The following is a 24,735-nucleotide window of genomic DNA, read 5'->3' as shown; positions in this document are numbered from 1 at the left end:
ACTGTTAATACAACTAATCCACCTGTGTATATCTTGTAATATACATGGTATAAATTGTAGTATAATGTGTAAACATTTTTATTCTAGTTATTATTGGAATTATTTTTCATTTTTTTTACTTCTTATCTATGTATACATATTTTATTTTAATTGTATCTTCTATTCGACATTTTTCTTAAACTTCAGATTATTATAGAATAGAATAGGGAGGGATGAAACCCTCTTTAATGGTCACACATGCAGAGCACACAGCACACACAGTGAAATTTGGCCTCTGCTTTTAACCCATCCTAGTACAAGGAGTCTAGTACTAGGAGCAGTGGGCAGCTATTGTACAGCGCCCGGGGAGCAATGGGAGTGGGGGGGAAGGGGGGTGTCCGGTGCCTTGCTCAAGGGCACCACGGCAGGGCAGGAGGTGAACTGGGACCTCTCCAAGTAGAAGTCCACACTCCATATTTAGGTCTGGTCGGGGACTTGAACCAGCGACCCTACGGCTCCCAGTCCAAGCCCCTACTGACTGAGCCACTGACTGACTGAGCCACTGCCGGATTACTATTTTTACCACATTTTATTTTACTGGGAGGCGTGTGGCGCAGTGGAGTAGTGCGTTGGTGTTGGGATCAGGGGAGCACAGGTTCAAACCCCACTGCAGTCAGCATGTCGTTGTGTCCCTGAGACACTTCACCCCAAATTGCTCCTGTGGGGATTGTCCACAGTATTGAGTATGGATAAAAGCATCTAACAAGTAACATGTAATGTATTCACATTTTTCATATTTCTTGGGGGGAAAAAAGAAACTAATGTCCGTTCTGAAAAATAAAATCTCACTGCTGTACGTTGCAGTTAAATTGTTTAACTTATTTAAAGCTAATGTTCCCTACGGTACGTCTTTATCTTCATGGTTGTTGGACATTATTGTAAGTTGCTTTGGATAAAGTGTCTGCAAAAATGTATTGTAATGTAATTCTGATGTTAATCTTCAGTGGAATTTTGTCAAAAAAAGTCACAGAATGGTTTGTCGAGAAAAAGGCATAGTATAGGATGTCTAAATGTATCCACAATAAGTCGTAGTTTGTCTAAATGTATCCACAATAAGTCGTAGTTTGTTGAAATGTATCCCAAATAAGTCACATTTATAGTAAGTCGGAAAAACAAACATAGTAAAGTATGTCAAATGTTTTACTAAAAGAACATAGCACATTATGTCCTTCATCATTTATTTAAAGTCATAGTATAATATGTTAAATATAAGGTCATGAACATGCTTATGTTATACTATTTCAGAAAGAAAATCCTCCCACAGAAGAAGAATGAGTGATGGTGAAGAATAAATGAACGCTGAACATGTGATATTTGGTTGCTCCATAACTCAGACCTTTATTACACTTTTACACACAAAGCAAATGTTTGATACGCTCACTTCAAGTATACTGTTAGTAAACATAATGCAGCTGTTCAACGTGTACCGCACCCTCAGAAAACAGAGGACCGGTTAGATCATAGCACCATTATAAAAAGGACAATAAAATAGCATTAACACACACAGTATTGTACGTACGTTTTTAAGGAGTAAAACAGTAAAAACAACTTCAATTACAGTAAGTCATATCTGCAACTCTGACTGTCTAAAGGGGGGGGGGGGGGGGGGGGGGGGGGGGGACCATTAGTTTCTCAGAGTAGAGTGGCGCAGGGATGTGGTATTTCTCTGTTGGACCCTGAAGGCAGCATCTCCCTCGTCCAATGGGATCTCTCCATGTGATTTTGGATTATTGCCGAGATGTATTTACTGACATATTTGATGTCGTAGAATTTAAATCTCTCCAGCTTGTGTTAACCACAGAGCTTATTTCAGACCAAAAACACCTTCAGAAAACCATTGACCTCCAGACCCGGGGACAAGAAGTGCTAAAATGCAGCTAACAACTAGCGGCTAACAACTAGCTGCTAGTGGTTAGCAACCTGTGGCAGCACCCACCTTCCACTCAAATATACAACCCCATTTATTTAGTGAAACTTAAAGCCTCAATTACATTTAAAAGGGTGAGTTATATAAAAAGTGAAAGGCACTTTAAACAGACTCCTGCTGTTGTTTTTCAATCATTTATTTAAATCCTCTTTGAACAGGAAGGGCTGCAGCGTTTGTAAAGTACCTGGCACTTTCTGACAAGTTCATTTCATCAAAGTCTTCAGAGTGGTTTGTCAAGAAAAAGTCATAGTATAGGATGTTGGAAAGAAATGATAATACAGTATGTCTAAAAAGAATATTAGTATAGTATGTCGGAAAAAGTCATAGTATATAGGGTGTTAAAATGTCTCCATAAAAAGTCATATTTTGTCTTAATGTATCCAAAGAAAGTCATAGTTTGTCGAAATGTATCCAAAATAAGTCATAGTTGTCAGGACTCAGAAATAGCTGTAATCGCTCTGTTTGAACACATTTTGAACACATTTTGGCTTCATGGGAGGAAGAATAGAAGATGCTGCCTCGTGGATGAAGGAGAATATTTAAAGATGCTTTGAAGAGGAGTTTTCGGATGTTGGATGGGGTCCAGGAGTCTTCAGAGTGTCTACCTGTGGGTCACCTTGTTGTTCAGGGGTCTTCAGAGTGTCTACATGTGGGTCACGTGGTTGTTCAGGGGTCTTCAGAGTGTTTACCTGTGGGTCACCTGGTTGTTCAGGGGTCTTCAGAGTGTCTACATGTGGGTCACGTGGTTGTTCAGGTGTTTCTGGTTGTTCAGGGGTCTTCTGAGTGTCTACCTGTGGGTCACCTGGTTGTTCAGGGGTCTTCAGAGTGTCTACCTGTGGGTCACCTGGTTGTTCAGGAGGCCGGGGAACGTCTCCTCCGTCTCAGTGCTTAAAGAACCGCCTGCAGGAACACACACATTATATATATATATCTGTAAATATATAACTCTACACGTCACCTAAAATGAGTAATATGAGGTGGTCTATCTGCATACTTTATACCTGGGGGTGTCCAAACCTTCATAGTATAGTATGTCCTAAAACAAATCATAAAAAATGCACTAGTGTCTCTATAGGCAACTACACATCAGCGTTGACAAATATGACATGTGGGGTTCCTCAAGGCTCTATCTTAGGACCTCTGCTTTTTAATATCTATATGCTACCACTTGCTCAAATTATGAAAAACAACGACCTAAGTTATCATAGCTATGCAGATGACACCCAAATGTATTTAACAATTTCACCAGGAGAATACTCTCCAATTACAACACTGAGTAAGTGCATTGAGCACGTCAATGACTGGATGAGTCAGAACTTTCTCCGATTAAACAAAAACAAAACTTGCCTTGCCTTGCCTAGTATAACATGTAAAAACACATTTTTTAAAGTCATTGGGGTGTCCAAACTACGGCCCGTGGTCCCTTTTTTAATTGGCCCTCAACTAATTCTTCAACTATAATGGAGTATGGCTTACTTCTTAATTATTATATGTTAACAGATATTACACGGGAGTATTCATGTGTTAAATGAGCCCACTCTTCAGATAAATACAGTGAATTCAAGTTGATAAAAAAGCAGTCTAACTGAAGGGAAGGTAGGTCAAGAATAGTTTACCTACATTTGCGAGATAAGTGATTGCCGTCTCTTATTATTCATTTAGACTTTTTCATAAATTCATGTTTTTTCTCAGAATTTCTCTTTTTTTTTACTATACATTTTTACTTTTTTCAAACAGAATTTCAATTTTTAGTCCGAATTTGACTTTTTAGTCCGAATTTGACTTGTTGCAACAATTCAAGTTTTTTTTCAGATTCTTTTCAGATTTTAGATTTGTTTCCAAGAATTTTGACTTTTTTTCATAAATTCATGTTTTCTTCTCAGAATTTCACTGTATTTTCCTTTTTGATTAATTTTGACTTTTTTCAAATATAATTTGATTTTAGTCATAATTAGACTTTTTCCAAAAATGAAAGTTTTTTTTCAGATTTTTGACATTTCTTTCCGAATTTTGATTTTGTTCTCAGAATTTAACTATTTTTTTTCCGAATACATTATTCAACTATTATTAATTTTTACTTTTTTCAAACATAATTTGATTTTTCAAGTTTTTTTCAGATTTTTTACATTTTCCCAGAATTGGACTTTTTCCTCACCGTTATGGCAGCTGTACATCCAGACCCGGTGTCCGTCATACCGACATCTGCACTTCATGATGTTGTTGCTGTAGTCCGACTCCGACACCTCGTAGTTTGGGTTAATCACGATCTGTGAGGGGGAATATCAACATGTCAACATATAGATCATATCACTCTTTACATGGAGGCAAGAAAATATAATACAAATGGAAAATAGGAAGAACTTTGTTGTCTGCCTCATTTATATATAGTGTTATTAATTGGTATTTTTTTAAATGTATTTCTCTTAGGACTTTTATTTCCCCCAATATTACAATATGAATTATTTCCTTTATTTCTCTTTAAATGTTCCTTTAAATACTGTATTTATTTTCTCAGTTGTATGGCTCTTTATGGATTCCTCACCTGGAAGATGTAGTCTCCAGGTTTGATGTCTGTGATGTCGATCCACTGGCAGTCGATGTCGTGTCGGTACGTATCCCAGCAGCCGACTGTGATGCCCTGCTCCCCAAAGTTAGCACATTCATATCTCTTCTCAATACCTGCAGGGAAACGGGACGAAATTAATGAAATATTTGCTGAAAAGTTTTCAAAAAATGTCAAATATACCAAAAATCCAATTTTCTTTCTCCAGACTTTTTTCCTAAATTCGTGTTTTTTTTTCGAATGTTATATTTTCTCCGAATTTTGACTTTTTTCTCAGAAATTCACTTTTTTTCAAGAATACCAATTTTAACTATTATTAATTTTGACTTCTTCACATAATTTCACTTTTTAGTCGTAATTTGACTTTTTAGTCATAATTTCACTTGTTCTAGTAATTCAAGTTTTTTTCAGATTTTTGACTTTTTTTTTAGAATTTAGATAATTTTTTTAAATTTAATTTTTTCTACGAATACATTTTTCAACTACTATTAATTGTGACTTTTTTCAGACATAATTTGACTTCTTGTGTTGTTCCTCACCTTCATCGCACTCCGAGTCCTCCAGACAGAAACTGGCTTTGTGTCCTTCTGCCACTTTAGTCCCATTGAGAGTGAACAGGTCGTAGAGGGTGAACACCTCCATGCTGTGGTAATGCCTGCACACACACACACACACACACTTTTTTTGTGGCCGCTCCACGTATCATACGGTGCATTCATGGTTTAAAATAACGTGGTGTTTCTGACCTGTGACAGTCGTGCCACACCCAGGAGTTTCGCCCCGCTTTGGGCCTGAAGTCGGACTGGCCGTTGTTGTGGATCTGCGAGCTGAAGCGCAGCAGGCGGCGGTACGAGGTGGCCGGCGTGAGGCTGGAGGAGGAGGAGAGGCAGCCCTCCTCCTGGGCGCACTGCATCATGAACATGGGCCGGTCCTCCATGTAGGTGGTCTGCTCCACAGCCTGAGGGTTCAGGACCAGGTCCGGGGCCGCTGGGGGGGGAGGGGAGGTTAGAGAGGATTCAAGGATTCAAGGATTCAAGGCATTTATTGTCATTTGTACAGAGCTACAGTGGAGATATGACAATGAACATCTCAGGTCACAGGCTCCTCCAACAGAGCAACACAATAAAACTGATAAAATAGTTAAAATAGTATAATAAGTAAATACAAATAAAATACAATAGAAATAGTGCAAGGAGAGTCTATATAACTGGAATATGATATATTAGATAAAAAAAGGTGGAGAACATGTAGTTAGAAAGGTGGGGAAATGGTTCTGGAATTTTAGTGGAAGTGTGTGTACTTATATACAGTCTGTGTACTTATATACACTGTTTTTACTTATATACACTGTGTACAGTGTGTGTATTTATATACAGTGTGTGTACAGTGTGTGTACTTATATACAGTGTGCGTACTTATATACAGTCTGTGTACTTATATACAGTCTGTGTACTTATATATAGTGTGTGTACGTATATACCAGTGACGTGCGGTGAGGTTCATGGCTGGTGAGGCACTGACTCACTGAGTCAGATTTACAAATATTATATTTTGACCTTAATCGAAATATTCTGTTATTTTCAAAAGCTTTTTTAGTCTGATGCTTCGATTCATTTCAAACAGACCGATCAACAAAAGGATACCCAAAATCTAAATATTGGATTGTTCTTTCTTAGTAAGATCCCATTTTCATTAGAAATGTGGTCTTACCTTGACTTGAAGATGAAGTCCATGCTATCCTTCTGGACAACAATCTCTATTACTGTTTTGTAAAAGTCCTCCTTATCTTCCTGTAGTTTCAAAAGTCTAGTTTGTTGTTTGCGTCTACCGTCTCTGCGTAGAATAACAGTAGCAACAAGAACCTGTGGGCTCACGTGCGCCCCCTGCAGTGCGGCAGAGGTTATGGCTGCCTCTCCTGGTGCTTTTTCATTGCCGTTGAGACCAGCGAGCTTAAATATCATATATACGTGAAATAAGTTATTTAGAGACTATGGATGGCGAGGATAAATGTAATAAAGGGATCTACAAACATTACATTGGTGACCTACAGTGAGAGGGTAACAGGCATGCGCTTAGGGCCCGCTTTCCAGCCAGTTTCTGTGGGGTGACGCATTCTGAAGTGAGGCAGATCTCATCTGTGCCTCACCTCACCCCACAGTAAATGGCTTGAGCGCGCTCACAAAATAAGTGCCCGCGCTAAATGAGTGCCCGCGCTCCAGCAAGTTACTGTGGGCTTACGTGAGGCAGAGCTCGTCCCTGCCTCACTTCTCATCGCTCCCGTAGCGGAGCTCGGCAAATTTGCTGATTTTGACTATAAAAAGCGATTAGAATCATACAGAAATCACACTTACACAAGATCAGTGGAGACATTTTATTATTATTACTATTTCGTTTTTCTTTAGTTGTTTTTCCGTTACATTGGAGTATGACAGGTGAGGCTCTGCCTCCCCTGCCTCCACTGACTGCACGTCGCTGATATATACAGTGTATAGTGCAGGACACTGAGGGGGAAATGGTTCTACTCACAATACACCTGGCATTAATCATCGGTTTAGTTCTTAGTATTATATTATTATGTTGACTACTAAATAAAATAAAGTGTAGTGATCTTACTCTCTGAGCAGGAGACCCCGGCGGCGTTGCGGCCCCCCCCCCTTGGAGCAGCTGAGGTGGGCCCCGTGGTGCAGGCAGTGGTTCAGAGACATCTCAGTGCCGGAGCATCGGACCCCGCTCATCACCACAGAGTCAGCACTCACATCGCCCGGCCAGTACCACGTCTCCTGAAGGGGGGGGGGGGGAAATACAAATTAAAAAAGAATGTATTGATCTCAATCTGGGACTAATACATTAAATTAAAGAAAATAAACATCAGGGAAAACCAAATGGGGGGGGGGGGAGAACCGGGTCAAACCAACACGTCTGATATCATGAACACAAGTGGAAGCATTTCAAGGCTGTATTGTCATGTGCACAGCAGCTACAGATATGGCAATGTTTAGTGATTTTAAAAAGGTGTCTGTTATCATCTGGCTGAGGACAACAGCTGGAAGTGAGCCATGTTGGCTAAAGCTAATGCCCCATTTACTGTTTGTTGTGATATTGATCAATGGGTCTGTCCACGACACTATAAACAAATCAACTAAATCAATTACATTTTTAATGCTCCATGAATAATTGTGAAGAAAGGTGATTCTGTGCTTTGACCACTAGAGGGCGGACTTTACCTTTTTATACCAGGGTCACCTGAGGCCGGGGCACATGTGTGCAAAACAAGTCATTTCCTAAAGTCAAAGTAATTAGTCAGAAGCTGATCATGGTCGAGATTTGGGAGATTTAGAAATACTACAGAACCGGGTCAAACCGACACGTCTGATATCATGAAGCAAAAACGTTCTCAACCTCAACGAGAGCAAGACTGAGGTCATCTTTTTTGGACCCCAACCTCCAGCCTCTCCGGTTGATATTCTGGGCTCTCTCAAAAAAAACATCCTCCCCTCGGTCATGAACCTTGGAGTGACCTTCACTAGCACTTTTAAATTCGATAAGCAGGTCAGCACTGTAGTCAAATCCTGCTTTTTTTAAAATAAGACTATTGGCCAAAACCAAGTCGTATTTATCTTTTAAAGACTTAGAAAGGGTTATTAACGCCTTTGTAACCTCGAGACTGGACTATTGCAACGCTCTGTATGTGGGTATGGACCAGGCCTCAATTAAACGCCTGCAGCTAGTCCAAAACGCGGCTGCACGTTTGCTGACTGGCCACAAAAAGCGTGACCACATCACCCCTATTCTGGCCTCACTGCACTGGCTTCCAGTTCGGTTCAGAATTGATTTTAAAATCCTTTTATTTGTTTTTAAAGCACTAAATGGGCTGGCTCCGGCCTATATAGCTGAACTCCTCCAGCGCTACACCCCAGCCAGACCTTTAAGGTCTGCTAACCAGCTGCTGCTGGTAGTGCCCAAGACCAGGCTTAAAACCCGAGGGCACCGAGCCTTCTCAGCAGCTGGCCCTAGGCTCTGGAACACTCTGCCCTCCATGTGAGGTCGGCCCAGACCCTAGGGGTTTTTAAATCTACACTAAAAACACACTTCTTCTCTCTGGCCTTCTAGTCAGAGCGGAGCACGACTCCTGACTTTTCCTTGTGTTTTTTTTAATTTGTTTTTTTATATATATCTGTTGTAATTTATTGTCTTTTATTGTGATTGTAGTAATGTGTTTTTATTACATGTACAGCACTTTGGCTCGACCAAAAATCGCTTTTAAATGTGCTTTATAAATAAAACTTGATTTGATTTGATTTGATGAAGACCTGTGGAAGCTTCAAGGAGTCAAAGAGAAACACTGAGGCGACACAAACAGTATTTCTAACACTTCTGTGTGCGTATTTAATTACGGATTTATCTTTTTTTCTTTATCCTGCAACTGGATGGGCTACCTCCGTATAAACTCTGCTTTCTGCCCTCCCGCTTCTACTCATTTCTTTTGTTTCTCAGATGTATAAACTGTCTAATTGTTGAAATAGTAGAATAAATAATAACATTTTAAAAAATGAAACAGAAAGATGCTGCATTCATGTGCTGAAGGGATAATAGGAAATATGAGTTCCGGACTGTGATATTTTAAAGGGGACCTATCATGCAAAATGCACTTGTGTACGTCTTTTCTACATGAATATGTGTCCCCGGTGTTCCAGGGAACTCACCAAGTGTCAGAAAACACAACCCTCTCTATTTTCCTCCATACCCAAATCTCTAAAAAAGGGGCTGCAACGGATCTGATAAAAAACTGATCCAGATTTGAACACTGTCCTGACGTCAGGACGGTGGCGCTACGGCTATTGGGCCAACTCCACCAATCAGGAGGAGACAGCCACGGCCATTGCCGTTCCAAAGCGCTGGAGACGCTGTAGTACATATGCCAGGCCTGTAGGTGGTGCTGTTCTCACTGAATCTGCCCTTGCAGAGCAGAGCTAAAAAAATGTCAAATTGAGCGAAATGAGGCATGGCTAAAATGCATGATCTGTTTGGTATTTTGAAAAGAAAAAAGTATAAATATGCCTTATATAGGTATGGTCCTACACTATATTATTCAAATATAGCATGATAGGTCCACTTTAAGTGATCACCCCCTAAAGTTAGTCTGAAATTGATATTTATTTTACATTTGAAACACTACATGGGGGGGACAGAACCAACACAACACGTCTGATATCATGTTTCTAGTTATTGTACTTTTTTCTCTTATTGTTAATTATTGTTTTATTATTTTACTCCTGTTGTGTTGTTCTATATTGTATGTGTTCCCTGTACAGAACTTTGGTCACCTGAGGTTATTTTAAATGTGATATATAAATAGATAAAGATTCAGATTGATATATCATGAACAGGAAGCATCACGGAGTCAAAGAGAAACCAGCTGAGGCGACTCAAAAAGTATTCTAACTTTGGGGAACAGAAAGATGCTGCATTCGCGTGCTGAAGGAATAATGGGAAATATGAGTTCCTCGAAATTGATATTTATTTTAAATGTTTAAACTGTATATATAGAAGAGCTCTGAGCTTTCCAACACCTAGTCAAGTTTATTTAGTTATCAGATGTGTTACAACAAATATTTTAGGAATTGTATATGAAAGTAAAAGTAAAAATAGAACTCCAATGACTTTGAATTGAAGTAGGGTCATTCAGTGCTTTGACCACTAGAGGGCGCACTTTTCCTTTTTATATCAGGGTCACATGAGGCCGGGGCGACTTGTGTCCAAAACAAATAATGAAGTTATTTCCAATTAACTTCCTAAAGTCAAAGTAATTGTTCAGAAACTGTTGATGGTCGAGATTTGGGAGATTTAGAAATACTACAGAACCGGGTCAAACCAACACGTCTGAAGTCATGAAGACTTCAAGCTTCAAGGAGTCAAAGAGAAACACAATATTTCTTAACTTTGGGAAACAGAAAGATGCTGCATTCGTGTGCTGACGGAATAATGGGAAATATGAGCTCCCGACTGTGAAATGTATATTTATTTTTACATTTTAAACTTCATATAGTAGGGCTCTGAGCTTTCCAACACCTATTCTAGTTTATTTTGTTATCAGATGTGTTACAAAAAAATATTTTAGGAATAGTATTTTATTAACAAATTCACCAATCGAAAAAAATTCATTCATACGTAAAAGTCCTGCAAATATTACAATGTAACTCAAGCTAAATATAGGAGGTAACATGTACTTCCTTGTTATGCAAATCAATCCATTTGAAGCTCGTTTTTTATTACAGAAATTACATTTTTGAAGTGCCATGAATAATTGTGAAGAAAGGCGATTCTCCACTTTGACCACTAGGTGGCGGACTTTACCTTTTGATATCAGGGTCACGTGAGGACTTGTGTGCAAAACAAATTATGAAGTTATTTCCAATTAACTTCCTAAAGTAAATGTAATTAGACAGAAACTGATCATGGTCCAGATTTGGGAGATTTAGAAATACTCATTTGACCTGAAGTGAAATCAAAATGTCTCGAACTGGGACTTCTGTGTTCAAATAGTTCTCTGTCTGTGTTTTTAATTTTACTTTTACTTTTACTGTATGTATGCACCACGACATCAAGTCAAATTCCTCATACGGGTCAACCTACCTTCTGATTTCTTCTGATTGAGATGTGTTATTGATCTTGAGAGAACATGAATCCCCTCCCCTGATTGGTTGTAGTACAAATACATTGTTACTGTACTTAAGTACATGTTTCTGGTATCAGTACTTTACTACACTTCTTATGTTTCTGACCACTTTTTACTTTGACTTCTTACATGTTGAACACAAATACCTGTACTTTCTACTTCTTACATGTTGAACACAAATACCTGTACTTTCTACTTCTTACATGTTGAACACAAATACCTGTACTTTCTACTTCTTACATGTTGAACACAAATACCTGTACTTTCTACTTCTTACATGTTGAACACAAATACCTGAACTTTCTACTTCTTACATGTTGAACACAAATACCTGTACTTTCTACTTCTCACATGTTGAACCCAAATACCTGTACTTTCTACTTCTTACATGTTGAACACAAATACCTGTACTTTCTACTTCTTACATGTTGAACACAAATACCTGTACTTTCTACTTCTTACATGTTGAACACAAATACCTGTACTTTCTACTTCTTACATGTTGAACCCAAATACCTGTACTTTCTACTTCTTACATGTTGAACACAAATACCTGTACTTTCTACTTCTTACATGTTGAACCCAAATACCTGTACTTTCTACTTCTTACATGTTGAACCCAAATACCTGTACTTTCTACTTCTTACATGTTGAACCCAAATACCTGTACTTTCTACTTCTTACATGTTGAACACAAATACCTGTACTTTCTACTTCTTACATGTTGAACACAAATACCTGTACTTTCTACTTCTTACATGTTGAACCCAAATACCTGTACTTTCTACTTCTTACATGTTGAACACTAATACCTGTACTTTCTACTTCTTACATGTTGAACCCAAATACCTGTACTTTCTACTTCTTACATGTTGAACCCAAATACCTGTACTTTCTACTTCTTACATGTTGAACCCAAATACCTGTACTTTCTACTTCTTACATGTTGAACACAAATACCTGTACTTTCTACTTCTTACATTTTGAACACAAATACCTGTACTTTCTACTTCTTACATGTTGAACACAAATACCTGTACTTTCTACTTCTTACATGTTGAACCCAAATACCTGTACTTTCTACTTCTCACATGTTGAACACAAATACCTGTACTTTCTACTTCTTACATGTTGAACACAAATACCTGTACTTTCTACTTCTTACATGTTGAACACAAATACCTGTACTTTCTACTTCTTACATGTTGAACACAAATACCTGTACTTTCTACTTCTTACATTTTGAACACAAATACCTGTACTTTCTACTTCTTACATTTTGAACACAAATACCTATACTTTCTACTTCTTACATGTTGAACTCAAATACCTGTACTTTCTACTTCTTACATGTTGAACCCAAATACCTTTACTTTCTACTTCTTACATGTTGAACACAAATACCTGTACTTTCTACTTCTTACATGTTGAACCCAAATACCTGTACTTTCTACTTCTTACATGTTGAACCCAAATACCTGTACTTTCTACTTCTCACATTTCCCAAACAGGCTGGTTCCTTTAGTTTGAATGTGTGTCTGGTGGCGTGATCATTATTATTTAGAGTCATTGCGTGCCTATTGATTTGAACACGATCCGTGTATCCATCATTTCCTGGTCTTCTCTAAAGAAGAGGGACCAATGAAAACGTTGTCATGTTGCCGTTGTTCAGCATGGAAACATTCATTAGCTAACAATGACATTATTGTTCTATTAATATAAAGGGAGGTCAGGTACTCTTTAAAACAGCTGCTAGTTATGGGTACTTTTTACTGAAGTACATTTCAAAGCCCTCTTTACTTTGACTTGAGTAAAGAAGTTTAGTCAGTACTTCTACTTTCACCAGAGTATTTTTAAACACGAGTATGTGTACTTCTCCTTGAGTAAAGGATGTGTGTACTTGTACTTGAGTAAAGGATGTGTGTACTTGTACTTGAGTAAAGGATGTGTGTACTTGTACTTGAGTAAAGGATGTGTGTACTTGTACTTGAGTAAAGGATGTGTGTACTTGTACTTGAGTAAAGGATGTGTGTACTTGTACTTGAGTAAAGGATGTGTGAGGGTACCTGGAAGGCGTTGCTGGCGAACCCGAGTCCCAGCGTCCTGCAGACCACCATGGCCTCCATGGTGCCCCAGCCCTCGCTGCACACCGTGCCCCAGACCAGGGACCCGTTCCTCTCCATCAGGACCTCCACCCGGCCCTCGAAGGGGTTCCTGCCCCCGCTGAGGCGCAGCTGGGAGAAAACAACACAAAGGTCTCCTATTACACTGTTTTTAGGCAAATATTATAGGTCTCAGATATATAAATATATATAAAAAACATGTCTATGAAGTGCTCAAAATACCTAACAGATCACCCATTCTAGCCTCAAAGCCCTCTATTTTGTTGCATGTGTAAACGTTTGTTATTTTATTTCGAGCAACTCATCAAACTGTGAGTAACACGAATATAAAGGAAAGAAAACAAGTTAAAAATGTCCGTCTAGTGGCTTGATAGAAAACAAGGAACGTTGTACTCAGGCTGACTCTCTATAAGCACTCACTCCTGCCTACAGTCTGTCCATCAAGAGTCTCAACACTCACATGTGATACACTTTTAAATGTTGGCCATGAGGGTTGTGCAACAGGTCGCCTGCATCAGTCTGTGTTCAAACGGTACATATGTGTATGTATTTTAATGTTTATTATGTTTGTATATGTACATGTATGCTGTGGCGTACCGCGGGGCTTTAGACGGGGCCTTCAGTCAACACATTGAAAAGCACATCCAGTACACACACTTTACACGTCTCTGTTCCAGCCAACGCAGCCATGATCAGATAATGCTCACAGTATGCCAAACAGTCTCTGAACAATACAACAGCTGATCAACAATAACAACAGCTGATCAACAATAACAACAGCTGATCAACAATCACAACAGCTGATCAACAATCACAACAGTCTCTCAACAATCACAACAGCTGATCAACAATACAACAGCTGATCAACAATCACAACAGCTGATCAACAATCACAACAGCTGATCAACAATCACAACAGCTGATCAACAATCACAACAGTCTCTCAACAATCACAACAGCTGATCAACAATACAACAGCTGATCAACAATCACAACAGCTGATCAACAATCACAACAGCTGATCAACAATCACAACAGCTGATCAACAATCACAACAGCTGATCAACAATCACAACAGTCTCTCAACAATCACAACAGCTGATCAACAATACAACAGCTGATCAACAATCACAACAGCTGATCAACAATCACAACAGCTGATCAACAATCACAACAGCTGATCAACAATACAACAGCTGGTCAACAATACAACAGCTGATCAACAATCACAACAGCTGATCAACAATACAACAGCTGATCAACAATCACAACAGCTGATCAACAATCACAACAGCTGATCAACAATCACAACAGCTGATCAACAATACAACAGCTGATCAACAATCACAACAGCTGATCAACAATCACAACAGCTGATCAACAACACAACAGCTGATCAACAATCACAACAGCTGATCAACAATTACAACAGCTGGTCAACAATCACAACAGCTGATCAACAATCACAACAGCTGATCAACAATCACAACAGCTGATCAACAATCACAACAGCTGATCAACAATCACAACAGCTGATCAACAACACAACAGCTGATCAACAATCACAACAGCTGATCAACAATTACAACAGCTGGTCAACAATCACAACAGCTGATCAACAATCACAACAGCTGATCAACAATCACAACAGCTGATCAACAATCACAACAGCTGATCAACAATACAACAGCTGATCAACAATCACAACAGCTTATCAACAATCACAACAGCTGATCAACAATCACAACAGCTGATCAACAATACAACAGCTGATCAACAATCACAACAGTCAGCCAGATAAGGGTTAAAAGCAGACGACATGTCCCAACATTGATCAGTGAAGTCATCTATTATTAAACGTGTGTCATCGTGCACTCTCACGTCGCTCTAAAATGACGTGAATAGTAACGTGCTCACTTGTAAATAAAGTCGATGCTACGAAGGAAGTTCATGACAGAAGTTTAGCTCAGGACGCTGTCATTGAACATGAACATCTGATTGGCTGATGAATCTGTCACTGACGGCCCCTACACACGGCGGCGTGCGTTGACGCTTCAACGCTTCTGCCCATTCACTTTGAATAGGGTGACGTCACGATTCGCCGAACTGCATTCTGGGAGCAAAGCGTAGCTTTCCTCGCGGTGCTCGCTGCAAAAGTAGAGCAATGTTCTACTTTTGAAGCTGAGGCGGAGGCGGCAGCCAATCAAATCCCGCGTATGCAAATCTGCCAGTTCAAGCGCTAGCCAATCAAACCGCGTGTATGTTGGGAGAGCCAGGCCGCAGTTCATTTCCTCATATGCCAAAAAATGGAGGAGAAAATAATCGTAGCGGTAGGGAATCACCCGGTGCTTTCAGTCCCTGTTCACCTACTGGGATACAAACCGGAGGAGCCAGGCATGGAGGGAGGTGGCAGAGACAGTGGGTGAAACTGGTAGGTTTTCGCCTGTTTGGGGAGTTTATATCCAGTTTACTTCGTTTGAATGGACAGCAGGCATAGACAGTATATTTAGCCACCATGCAATGTTGCATAAAATAGCACCATAGACATTAATTAAAAATCTCTTTTTAGACATTAATGTCTATGGTGAGATTCATACACGGGAGCCTTTTTAAAGCCTTTTTACCCCGCTGCAAACAGAACCCCCCCCCCCTTCCCATCACAAACTTTACACAGACCCCCCCCTTCCAATTATCAACTCCTGTCTTGTTTCCGCAAACTCTTGTGTCCTGTGCAGCTAAAAGTTTTGCAAGCCCCCGTTCGTTTAGTACCTAAAATAATAGACATCGCTTTTTCCAGCTGACAAACGCGACTTTCTGGTCACTTCTTCAATTTTCCAGCCCTTGGGGAGAGACACGGGAGATTCATGTGATTGGTCGCGTTGCTCGCGTAAACTCCCCAAGCTCAAGACACGCCCACCGCCAAGCAGCAACGCACGCCGCCGTGTGTAGGCTGCGTAATGCTTATTACCAATCAGATGTGTCGTCTTTCAACAAAAGGCTAGCAGCATCTGTTGTTCCCCCCCCCGCCAACTAAAATAACTGTCAGGCGTTCAAGTGACTTTTTTGATGTAGGAGATTCCAGTTCAGCCTCAACAAAACCTTACTTCATTTTGTAATTTTGAGGATAAATATTAATGAAAAACATTTTACACACACTTTATTTGATTGGTTGCAGGGCCAGCAGAGAAGGCCCTGCTGACGGCCCACCACTGCATGTATGCGTAACTGCAGGAAGGAGTCCTTACGGGGACAATAAAGTGTATCGTATTGTATCGTATGGTGTGGTATGGTATGGTGTGGTATCGTATCGTATGCTATTGTATGGTATGGCATGGTGTGGTATGGTGTGGTATGGTGTGGTATGGTATGGAATGGTATGGTATGGTATGGCATGGTGTGGTATGGTGTGGTATGGTGTGGTATGGTATGGAATGGTGTGGTGTGGTATGGTATGGTGTGGTATGGTATGGTATGGTGTGGTATGGTATGGAATGGTATGGTATGGTATGGTATCGTGTCGTACTCACTGACTGCTGGAAGCCCATGGCAGGAACGTTGCAGCGCACGGCGGAGTCTTCTTCGTGGCTGCAGCCCGCAGACTCTTTGTTGAAGAGACACTCTGTGATGGACTTCTCAAAGCCGGAGCACTCCACCTCGTTCATGTGAACCGGACCCATCCCTGAGGAGCACACAGGAAACTGTCTCTGAACAACACTTACCATGGAGACCACTAAGAAACGTCCATGAAGGTCTTGCAGCTGTAGTTTACATTTGGAACAATTGATGCAAGAGTTCATGGTTTTTTATGTTAGCATAAATTACTGCTCGACAAAATCTCAAACCCTTGCCAAGTATATTTGTCTACTTTCCAGGTAGAATATGTCTTTACACTTGGTATAAGACATAATAACTTAAGAAGTAACAATGCAGTGAGACATAGGGTCTTGTTTTTAGACGATGCACCTTAAGTATCTTTTAAGACATCTTATTTTGAGTTGGATTTCAGATGAAAACAATTTGAATAAAACAGAAATCTTTTGAGCATTTCTGGCACAGTTCAAAATAAGTTTTCCTAGCAAATTACAAGATCTCCGTTATCTAAATATCCATCTTATCTCAAGAAATCTTACCAAGCAAATGTTCTCTTGGTCTATAGAGTGGTGCAGGAATGAGTCCTAAAACCAGGAAGTGAGTCAGCATTTCCCCACTTCCTGTTCCCTGGTCTCAGAGTCAACGGGACTTTTGAACTAGTTTCTGGAAAGTATCTGAACTAAGGTCTGTGGTTGAGACACATTGAAGAGACGGATCACGTTTTGTTCTAGGACATTAAATCCATCAGCAGTGACCCCACTGGTGATTTCTGAAGAGTTGACGTGTCTGAAAAACGATGTGGCTGAATAGGACTACAGAAGTCGTGGACGTTGTACGTCATTACGCCGAACACGTAAACACTCCTCTAAGTTAGTTAGCCCTGTTCTGCTTGAAAGCAAGTACCTGCCTCCTGCTAACTGTTCAAACAAACGCTTCAACTCGTTCCATTTAGAATCTGTGTGTTTGAATATGGATCTGAAGTTGGCGTGACGTTGAAGTCGTGCTGCTGGACTCGGCTGGAGTTCCTTTATAGCATCACGTTAGCATTTAGCTTCTGGACATTAGATTTATGATTAGAACATTATAAAAGTAGGGTAGACATGTGGAGATTATCCAGCTGAACAAAACGTGCATTTATCAAACAGGTTCGTTTTCCACAGACCTTATTTTTTACAATATTCCAAAATAAAGAACTGCTTTTTTGTCGAGGGAACCCATGAGCAGTTTATTTCCGGGTCGGCCTACAAAAATACGTCATCCCTGCACCGCTCTGCAGGTGTGTACAGGTGTTTCCAGTGTGGAGACAGAAGTAAGCAACTAGCCTGGCTTTCCCAAAGTGTAAAGAGGTACTTCTACTTCTTGTGGTTTTCCCTCTCCTGTAGTTCTATAGGATTGAGTGCATGTCAACGGTCTGCAGAGGCTGAAATCCCTGTGTGAACGTCTCTCTCCCCTCATGCTTCTCTCTTATCACTATTGACAAGTGAGTTCACTTTTTCCAACTGAGTTTGGTTTTTCGGTTTCAGCTGATGAGAAATCCTGATGGGAAACATTTCCCACATGTTCCTCGTCTCATGTTACAGGAACGTGCAGAACGTGCAGAACGTGCAGAACGTGCAGAACGTGCCTCCTAACCTGAGTTAAAACTGCTGGTGCATTCTGGGAAGAGACTATATTAAGTTGTTTTCACATGTATTGTAATGTACACAGTTTTAAATAATAATACATGTTAGTCAGTGGTGGAAGAAGTACTCAGATCTTGTACTTGAGTAAAAGTAGAAGTACTCAGATCTTGTACTTGAGTAAAAGTAGAAGTACTCAGATCTTGTACTTGAGTAAAAGTAGAAGTACTCAGATCTTGTACTTGAGTAAAAGTAGAAGTACTCAGATCTTGTACTTGAGTAAAAGTAGAAGTACTCAGATCTTGTACTTGAGTAAAAGTAGAAGTACTCAGATCTTGTACTTGAGTAAAAGTAGAAGTACTCAGATCTTGTACTTGAGTAAAAGTAGAAGTACTCAGATCTTGTACTTGAGTAAAAGTATAAGTACTCAGATATTGTACTTGAGTAAAAGTATAAGTACTCAGATCTTGTACTTGAGTAAAAGTAGAAGTACTCAGATCTTGTAGTTGAGTAAAAGTAGAAGTACTCAGATCTTGTTCTTGAGTAAAAGTAGAAGTACTCAGATCTTGTACTTGAGTAAAAGTAGAAGTACTCAGATCTTGTACTAGAGTAAAAGTAGAAGTACTCAGGTCTTGTACTTGAGTAAAAGTACTCAGATCTTGTACTTGAGTAAAAGTAGAAGTACTCAGGTCTTGTACTTGAGTAAAAGTACTCAGATCTTGTACTTAGTAAAAGTAGAAGTACTCAGATCTTGTACTTGAGTAAAAGTAGAAGTACTCAGATCTTGTACTTGAGTAAAAGTAGAAGTACTCAGATCTTGTAGTTGAGTAAAAGTAGAAGTACTCAGATCTTGTTCTTGAGTAAAAGTAGAAGTACTCAGATCTTGTACTTGAGTAAAAGTAGAAGTACTCAGATCTTGTACTAGAGTAAAAGTAGAAGTACTCAGGTCTTGTACTTGAGTAAAAGTACTCAGATCTTGTACTTGAGTAAAAGTAGAAGTACTCAGGTCTTGTACTTGAGTAAAAGTACTCAGATCTTGTACTTAGTAAAAGTAGAAGTACTCAGATCTTGTACTTGAGTAAAAGTAGAAGTACTCAGATCTTGTACTTGAGTAAAAGTAGAAGTACTCAGATCTTGTAGTTGAGTAAAAGTAGAAGTACTCAGATCTTGTTCTTGAGTAAAAGTAGAAGTACTCAGATCTTGTACTTGAGTAAAAGTAGAAGTACTCAGATCTTGTACTAGAGTAAAAGTAGAAGTACTCAGGTCTTGTACTTGAGTAAAAGTACTCAGATCTTGTACTTGAGTAAAAGTAGAAGTACTCAGGTCTTGTACTTGAGTAAAAGTACTCAGATCTTGTACTTAGTAAAGTAGAAGTACTCAGATCTTGTACTTGAGTAAAAGTAGAAGTACTCAGATCTTGTACTTGAGTAAAAGTAGAAGTACTCAGATCTTGTACTTGAGTAAAAGTAGAAGTACTCAGATCTTGTACTTGAGTAAAAGTAGAAGTACTCAGATCTTGTACTTGAGTAAAAGTAGAAGTACTCAGATCTTGTACTTGAGTAAAAGTAGAAGTACCAGAGTGTAGGAATACTCTGTTTCAGTAAAAGTCCTGCATTCAAAATGTTCCTCAAGTAAAAGTATAAAAGTATTCTCATCAAAATATAGTGAAAGTAGAGACAGTAAAAGTAGTGATTGTGCAGATTGGTCCATTTCAGAATAATATATATGATATATTTTATAATGATTGATCATGAAAGTGTTCTCAAAGCTGGTAAAGGTGCAGCTAGTTTGAATGACTTTGTATACTTAGCTAAAAGTATTCTGATTTATTAAAAAAATGTAAAACAATAAAAAAAATGATATAATACATTTTAGCTTAGCGCAATATTATTTATTACCTTTAAATCAAAAATAAATAAACGTTCAATTATAAAATGCTGTGTACCTTGTCCCAGGCGTCACTCATTAGCTAACAATGACATTATTGTTCTATTCATATAAAGGGAGGTCAGGTACTCTTTAAAACATAGTTATGGGTACTTTTTACTGAAGTACATTTCAAAGCCTCTTTACTTTGACTTGAGTAAAGAAGTTTAGTCAGTACTTCTACTTTTACCAGAGTATTTTTAAACACGAGTATCTGTACTTCTGCTTGAGTAAAGGATGTGTGTACTTTTACTTGAGTAAAGGATGTGTGTACTTCTGCCCTCTCTGATTGTATAAAGTAATGCAACTCGTCCTCCTCACAGTATGTGTACCTTGTCCCAGGCGTCCTCCAGACAGCGCCTCTTTGGCCGTGCCCAGGCCCAGCTCCCTGCAGACCACCGTGGCCGCCATCAGGCTCCAATGGTCGTCACAGATGGTTCCCCACTCCCCGTTCTTCAGCACCTCCACCCGGCCCTCGCCCACGATGGCCCCCCCGCGGAGACGCACCAACGGCTGCTGCAGACACACAACACACACCCTGAAACACCCTCGAGTGATGTGGGAGCCAATGGGAGCCGAGTGCCCCCACTGGACTTTAACACCCCACACACACACACTCAAATCCAGCACCTGACACTTTTGTTTACGTAGAGACATATTCTGACTAGATATTAGACACATATACTTGGCAAGATTTTGAGTTATTGTAGTGTAGGATATACATATTTGCATACATATTTTCATATATATTTGTATTTGTATTCGGGATCATGGGATGTTGTACACGCAAACTGGAAGATTGACATTAAAGTTGACTTTGACTTTGACATAAGGAGGGTCTGAGCTCCTATAAAAGCAGTGAAATCATACATCTGTGGGGGTCGCTAATACATTGCCAACAACCATTATTTTACACACAAATAACAAATGTTCAATGTGATGAGTATTATTTACATTAACGAGGTAAATAGGCTAAAAGAAAAACATGTTTTCAAAAGAACTACGCATCGTATTCTCTCTTGAATGACAATATGCCTGCACTTCACCTCCAAGGTGCAATCAAATATTGGACCACGTAATGAGCAGTGAAGTCAGTCTCTCTCTCTCTCTCCTCTCTCTCTCTCCTCTCCTCGCTCTCTCTCTCTCTCTCTCTGTCCTCTCTTCTCTCTCTCTCTCTCTCTCTCTCTCTCTCTCTCTCTCTCTCTCTCTCTCTCTCTCTCTCTCTCTCTCTCTCAAATATCACCCTGCTGTTATTGATATATTTATCTCCGCCCCTAACGTTAGTCTTAAAGACCCCCATGAAGCTCAGATTATAACTCCAACCTTGCTGAAAACACACACTTTTACTTTATCCTGAAGTTCTCCTGAGAGGAAACCCTGAAGGCTTGAAGTGGTTCCTGTTTACAGATCATGCTGCGAACATTAACAAACATTTAGAGATGTATTTTGAAACACAGAAGACGCTGTTTACTGTTGACGTACTGCTGCTGGTATTTAAAGTAGAGACTGGATGTGTAATACACTTGTCCATGCTTTTATCTTCAGTAGACTGGATAATGGTGTCTTTACAGGTCTCACTAAAACAAAAGAGAGTGGATCACATCAGTCCAGTTGTGAGGTCTTTACACCGGCCTCCTGTCTGTCAGAGACTTCATACTGCTGCTGGTTTATAAAGCATTGAATGGTTTATTCTGATCTGCTGCTGCATGATGACCCATCCAGATCTCTCAGGTCCTCTGGTCTGCTTCCTGTCCCCAGAGTCAGAACTAAACATGGACAAGTTCAGTTGTTATGCTCCAAACATCTGGAACTAACTCCCAGAAACCTGCAGGTCCGCTGCAACTCTGACTACTTTTAAATCCAGCCTGAAGACTTTTCTTTTGGCCGCTGCTTTTAACTGAACTATTCACATCTCACACTGCCCTGTAACTTTTATTCATGACTTTTATACCTGTGTTATTCTATATTAGCTTGTTTTATGTATCTTTTATTATCTTTGCGATAACATCTTAAACGTAAAAAGTGACACTTAATCCAGTGGAGAGTAGAAACCACTGTAACATCACACTGGGGTTCAAACCTGTCTGAAAATGAGCTGATCAGATTTTGTCCACTTTATGATGTCATAACGATGTTTTGGCTTGTGTCACCATTAGCCAATCAGCAACCAAGGTAACCCCACCCCCCTCCCCACCATTGTGTTCTTTTTAACCAAATATCTCTCAGAGGGGCAGGAGGGGGGGGTGGCATTGGGATATATACTTTTTTAAATCCTCTGGAGCAAAGAGAGGAGCTGTGGATTATTGTTATTGATTAAGGCATCAGTGTTTCTTAGGGTCAACAACACTAAACTCACAACTTAAAATGAAAGTGTTTAGTTTATTTAATAAAAGAGCACATGTTCAATGTGAAAAGTGACAGTAGATATAGATTAGTTGCAATTTGGTGCTATATATGTATATATATATATTAAAAAGAATTATTAAAAAAAAAAAAAAATTGAATTTATTTATTTTTTAAACACCTTGAATTTCAGGGGGGGTGCGGGGCTCCGTTGGCGCAGCGCCCCTCCAAGACAATGGTAGGGGAAACACTGGGGCTGAAACAGAGGGGATTATGGGATGCTGCAATGATCTGTTTGGTATTTCAGCCAATCAGAGACAGGCTCTGTATATATCTGAGACCTGGGATATATTGATGAAGAACAGTATAATAGGGGACCTTTAATAAAAAGTGCATTTTGCTTGATAGGAGACCTTTAAAATAAGCACCACTGGTTGAGTGTGTGTTTTAGATGAACCTACCTCCTGTCTGAAGGCCTTCCTGAACCCCGTCATGGGGGTGGGGGCGAAGTCTCTTCCCGGTACGCAGCTCACCACCACCGGCAGCCCCCCCCCCACAGGTCACATTGGACTTCAGCGGTGAAACCTGGCCCAGTTTACAGCTGGAGAGGTGCGCCTCGTTCCCAGTGCAGTTCACAGCGTAGTCCCAGTACGAGGGCTTCCTGCGGCGCGCAAACATCCTGCAGACACACAGAAGCAGAATTACTTATCTACCCGGGTTTAAATATCCTAATGCTGGGAATTGAAAAGGAAAGTGGTTTAAAGGTCAAAGAGGGGTTTGGTAACAGTAAAACAGGAACATGTGTTGTCTGGGGATGCAAAATGGATGAAAGGAATATAAAAAGGTTAGAAAACTGTCAAAGGAACTATAATTTCACGGGAAGACTTGGGGTAGAGGAATGTGAGAATGTGGTTAGGGATATTTCCAAATATCTGGAACAAACTCCCAGAAACCTGCCGGTCCGCTGCAACTCTGACTACTTTTAAATCCAGGCTGAGTACTTTTATTTTAGCTTTTAATTGAACTATTCACATCTCACACTGCTCTGTAACTTTTATTCATGTACCTTTGTTATTCATGTGTTATTATCTTTGCTTTTTAATGTTTCTAATGTGTTTTATGCTCTTAATTTCTTTCACTTTAAATTGGCTTGTGTTGAAAAGTGCTATATAAATAAACTTTTAGTGGCAGTAGTTCCATTTGAAAATTAAGTAAAAAATAAATGCAATATATCAAGGGGCTCCATTGATTAGCTTAGCGTGATTTTAGCTTAGCGTGTTGTCACATTAGCTCAATATGACAGACTACAAAATCTTCAATTCCGTATTTAGACATTTTAATTAGAATCCAGTATTCTTAAAGGACTCTGGATGAGCTACAAAGGCTTGATTTCAATTTAATATCGTTAGCTTAGCGTCACGTTAGCGTCACGTGAGCTTAGCGCCACGTTAGCTTACCTTATGAATAGACTTTACATTTTCTTGTCTTCTGTGGAGAGACATTTACATTTAAATTCAGCCTTCCCTAAAGGACTCTGGATGAGCTACACAGGATTGATTTCAATTTCATATCGTTAGCTTAGCGTCACGTGAGCTTAGCGTCACGTTAGCTTACCTTATGAATAGACTTTAAATTGTTCTTGTTTCTGTGGTGAGACATTTAAATTAAAATCCAGCCTTCCTTAAGGGATTCAGGATAAACTACACGGTATTGATTTAAATTACATATCGTTAGCTTAGCGTTACGTTACCTTAGTGTCACGTTAGCTTAGCGTAATGTTTGCTTAGCGCTACATGACAGAGATCAACAACATCTACAATTCCATATTTGGACGTTTTTATTAGAATCCAGTATTCTTAAAGGATTCTGGAAAAACTACATGGGATTGATTTTAGATTTTTTGTTTAGCTAAACGTGATGTTAGCTTA

General features: G+C 39.6%; 1 protein-coding gene across 1 annotated transcript in view; it reads right to left on the bottom strand.

Moving 5' to 3' along the window:
- Positions 1-1,637: 1,637 nt before the first annotated feature.
- The window catches only part of LOC117489093 (lysyl oxidase homolog 2B-like), a 110,954-nt gene continuing 87,856 nt past the window's right edge, over positions 1,638-24,735 (bottom strand). The window contains 12 exon segments of the mRNA XM_034138329.1: positions 1,638-2,866; positions 4,122-4,233; positions 4,509-4,645; positions 5,069-5,184; positions 5,276-5,516; positions 7,143-7,182; positions 7,184-7,309; positions 13,272-13,439; positions 16,856-17,007; positions 20,797-20,980; positions 23,269-23,361; positions 23,363-23,486. Of these exon segments, the coding sequence (XP_033994220.1) occupies positions 2,796-2,866; positions 4,122-4,233; positions 4,509-4,645; positions 5,069-5,184; positions 5,276-5,516; positions 7,143-7,182; positions 7,184-7,309; positions 13,272-13,439; positions 16,856-17,007; positions 20,797-20,980; positions 23,269-23,361; positions 23,363-23,486 (1,564 nt within the window). The 3' untranslated portion in view covers positions 1,638-2,795.

Source organism: Trematomus bernacchii, unplaced genomic scaffold (assembly GCF_902827165.1).
Source record: "Trematomus bernacchii unplaced genomic scaffold, fTreBer1.1, whole genome shotgun sequence".
Classification (NCBI taxonomy): Eukaryota; Metazoa; Chordata; class Actinopteri; order Perciformes; family Nototheniidae; genus Trematomus; species Trematomus bernacchii.
This window is presented reverse-complemented; position numbering and strand designations above follow the sequence as displayed.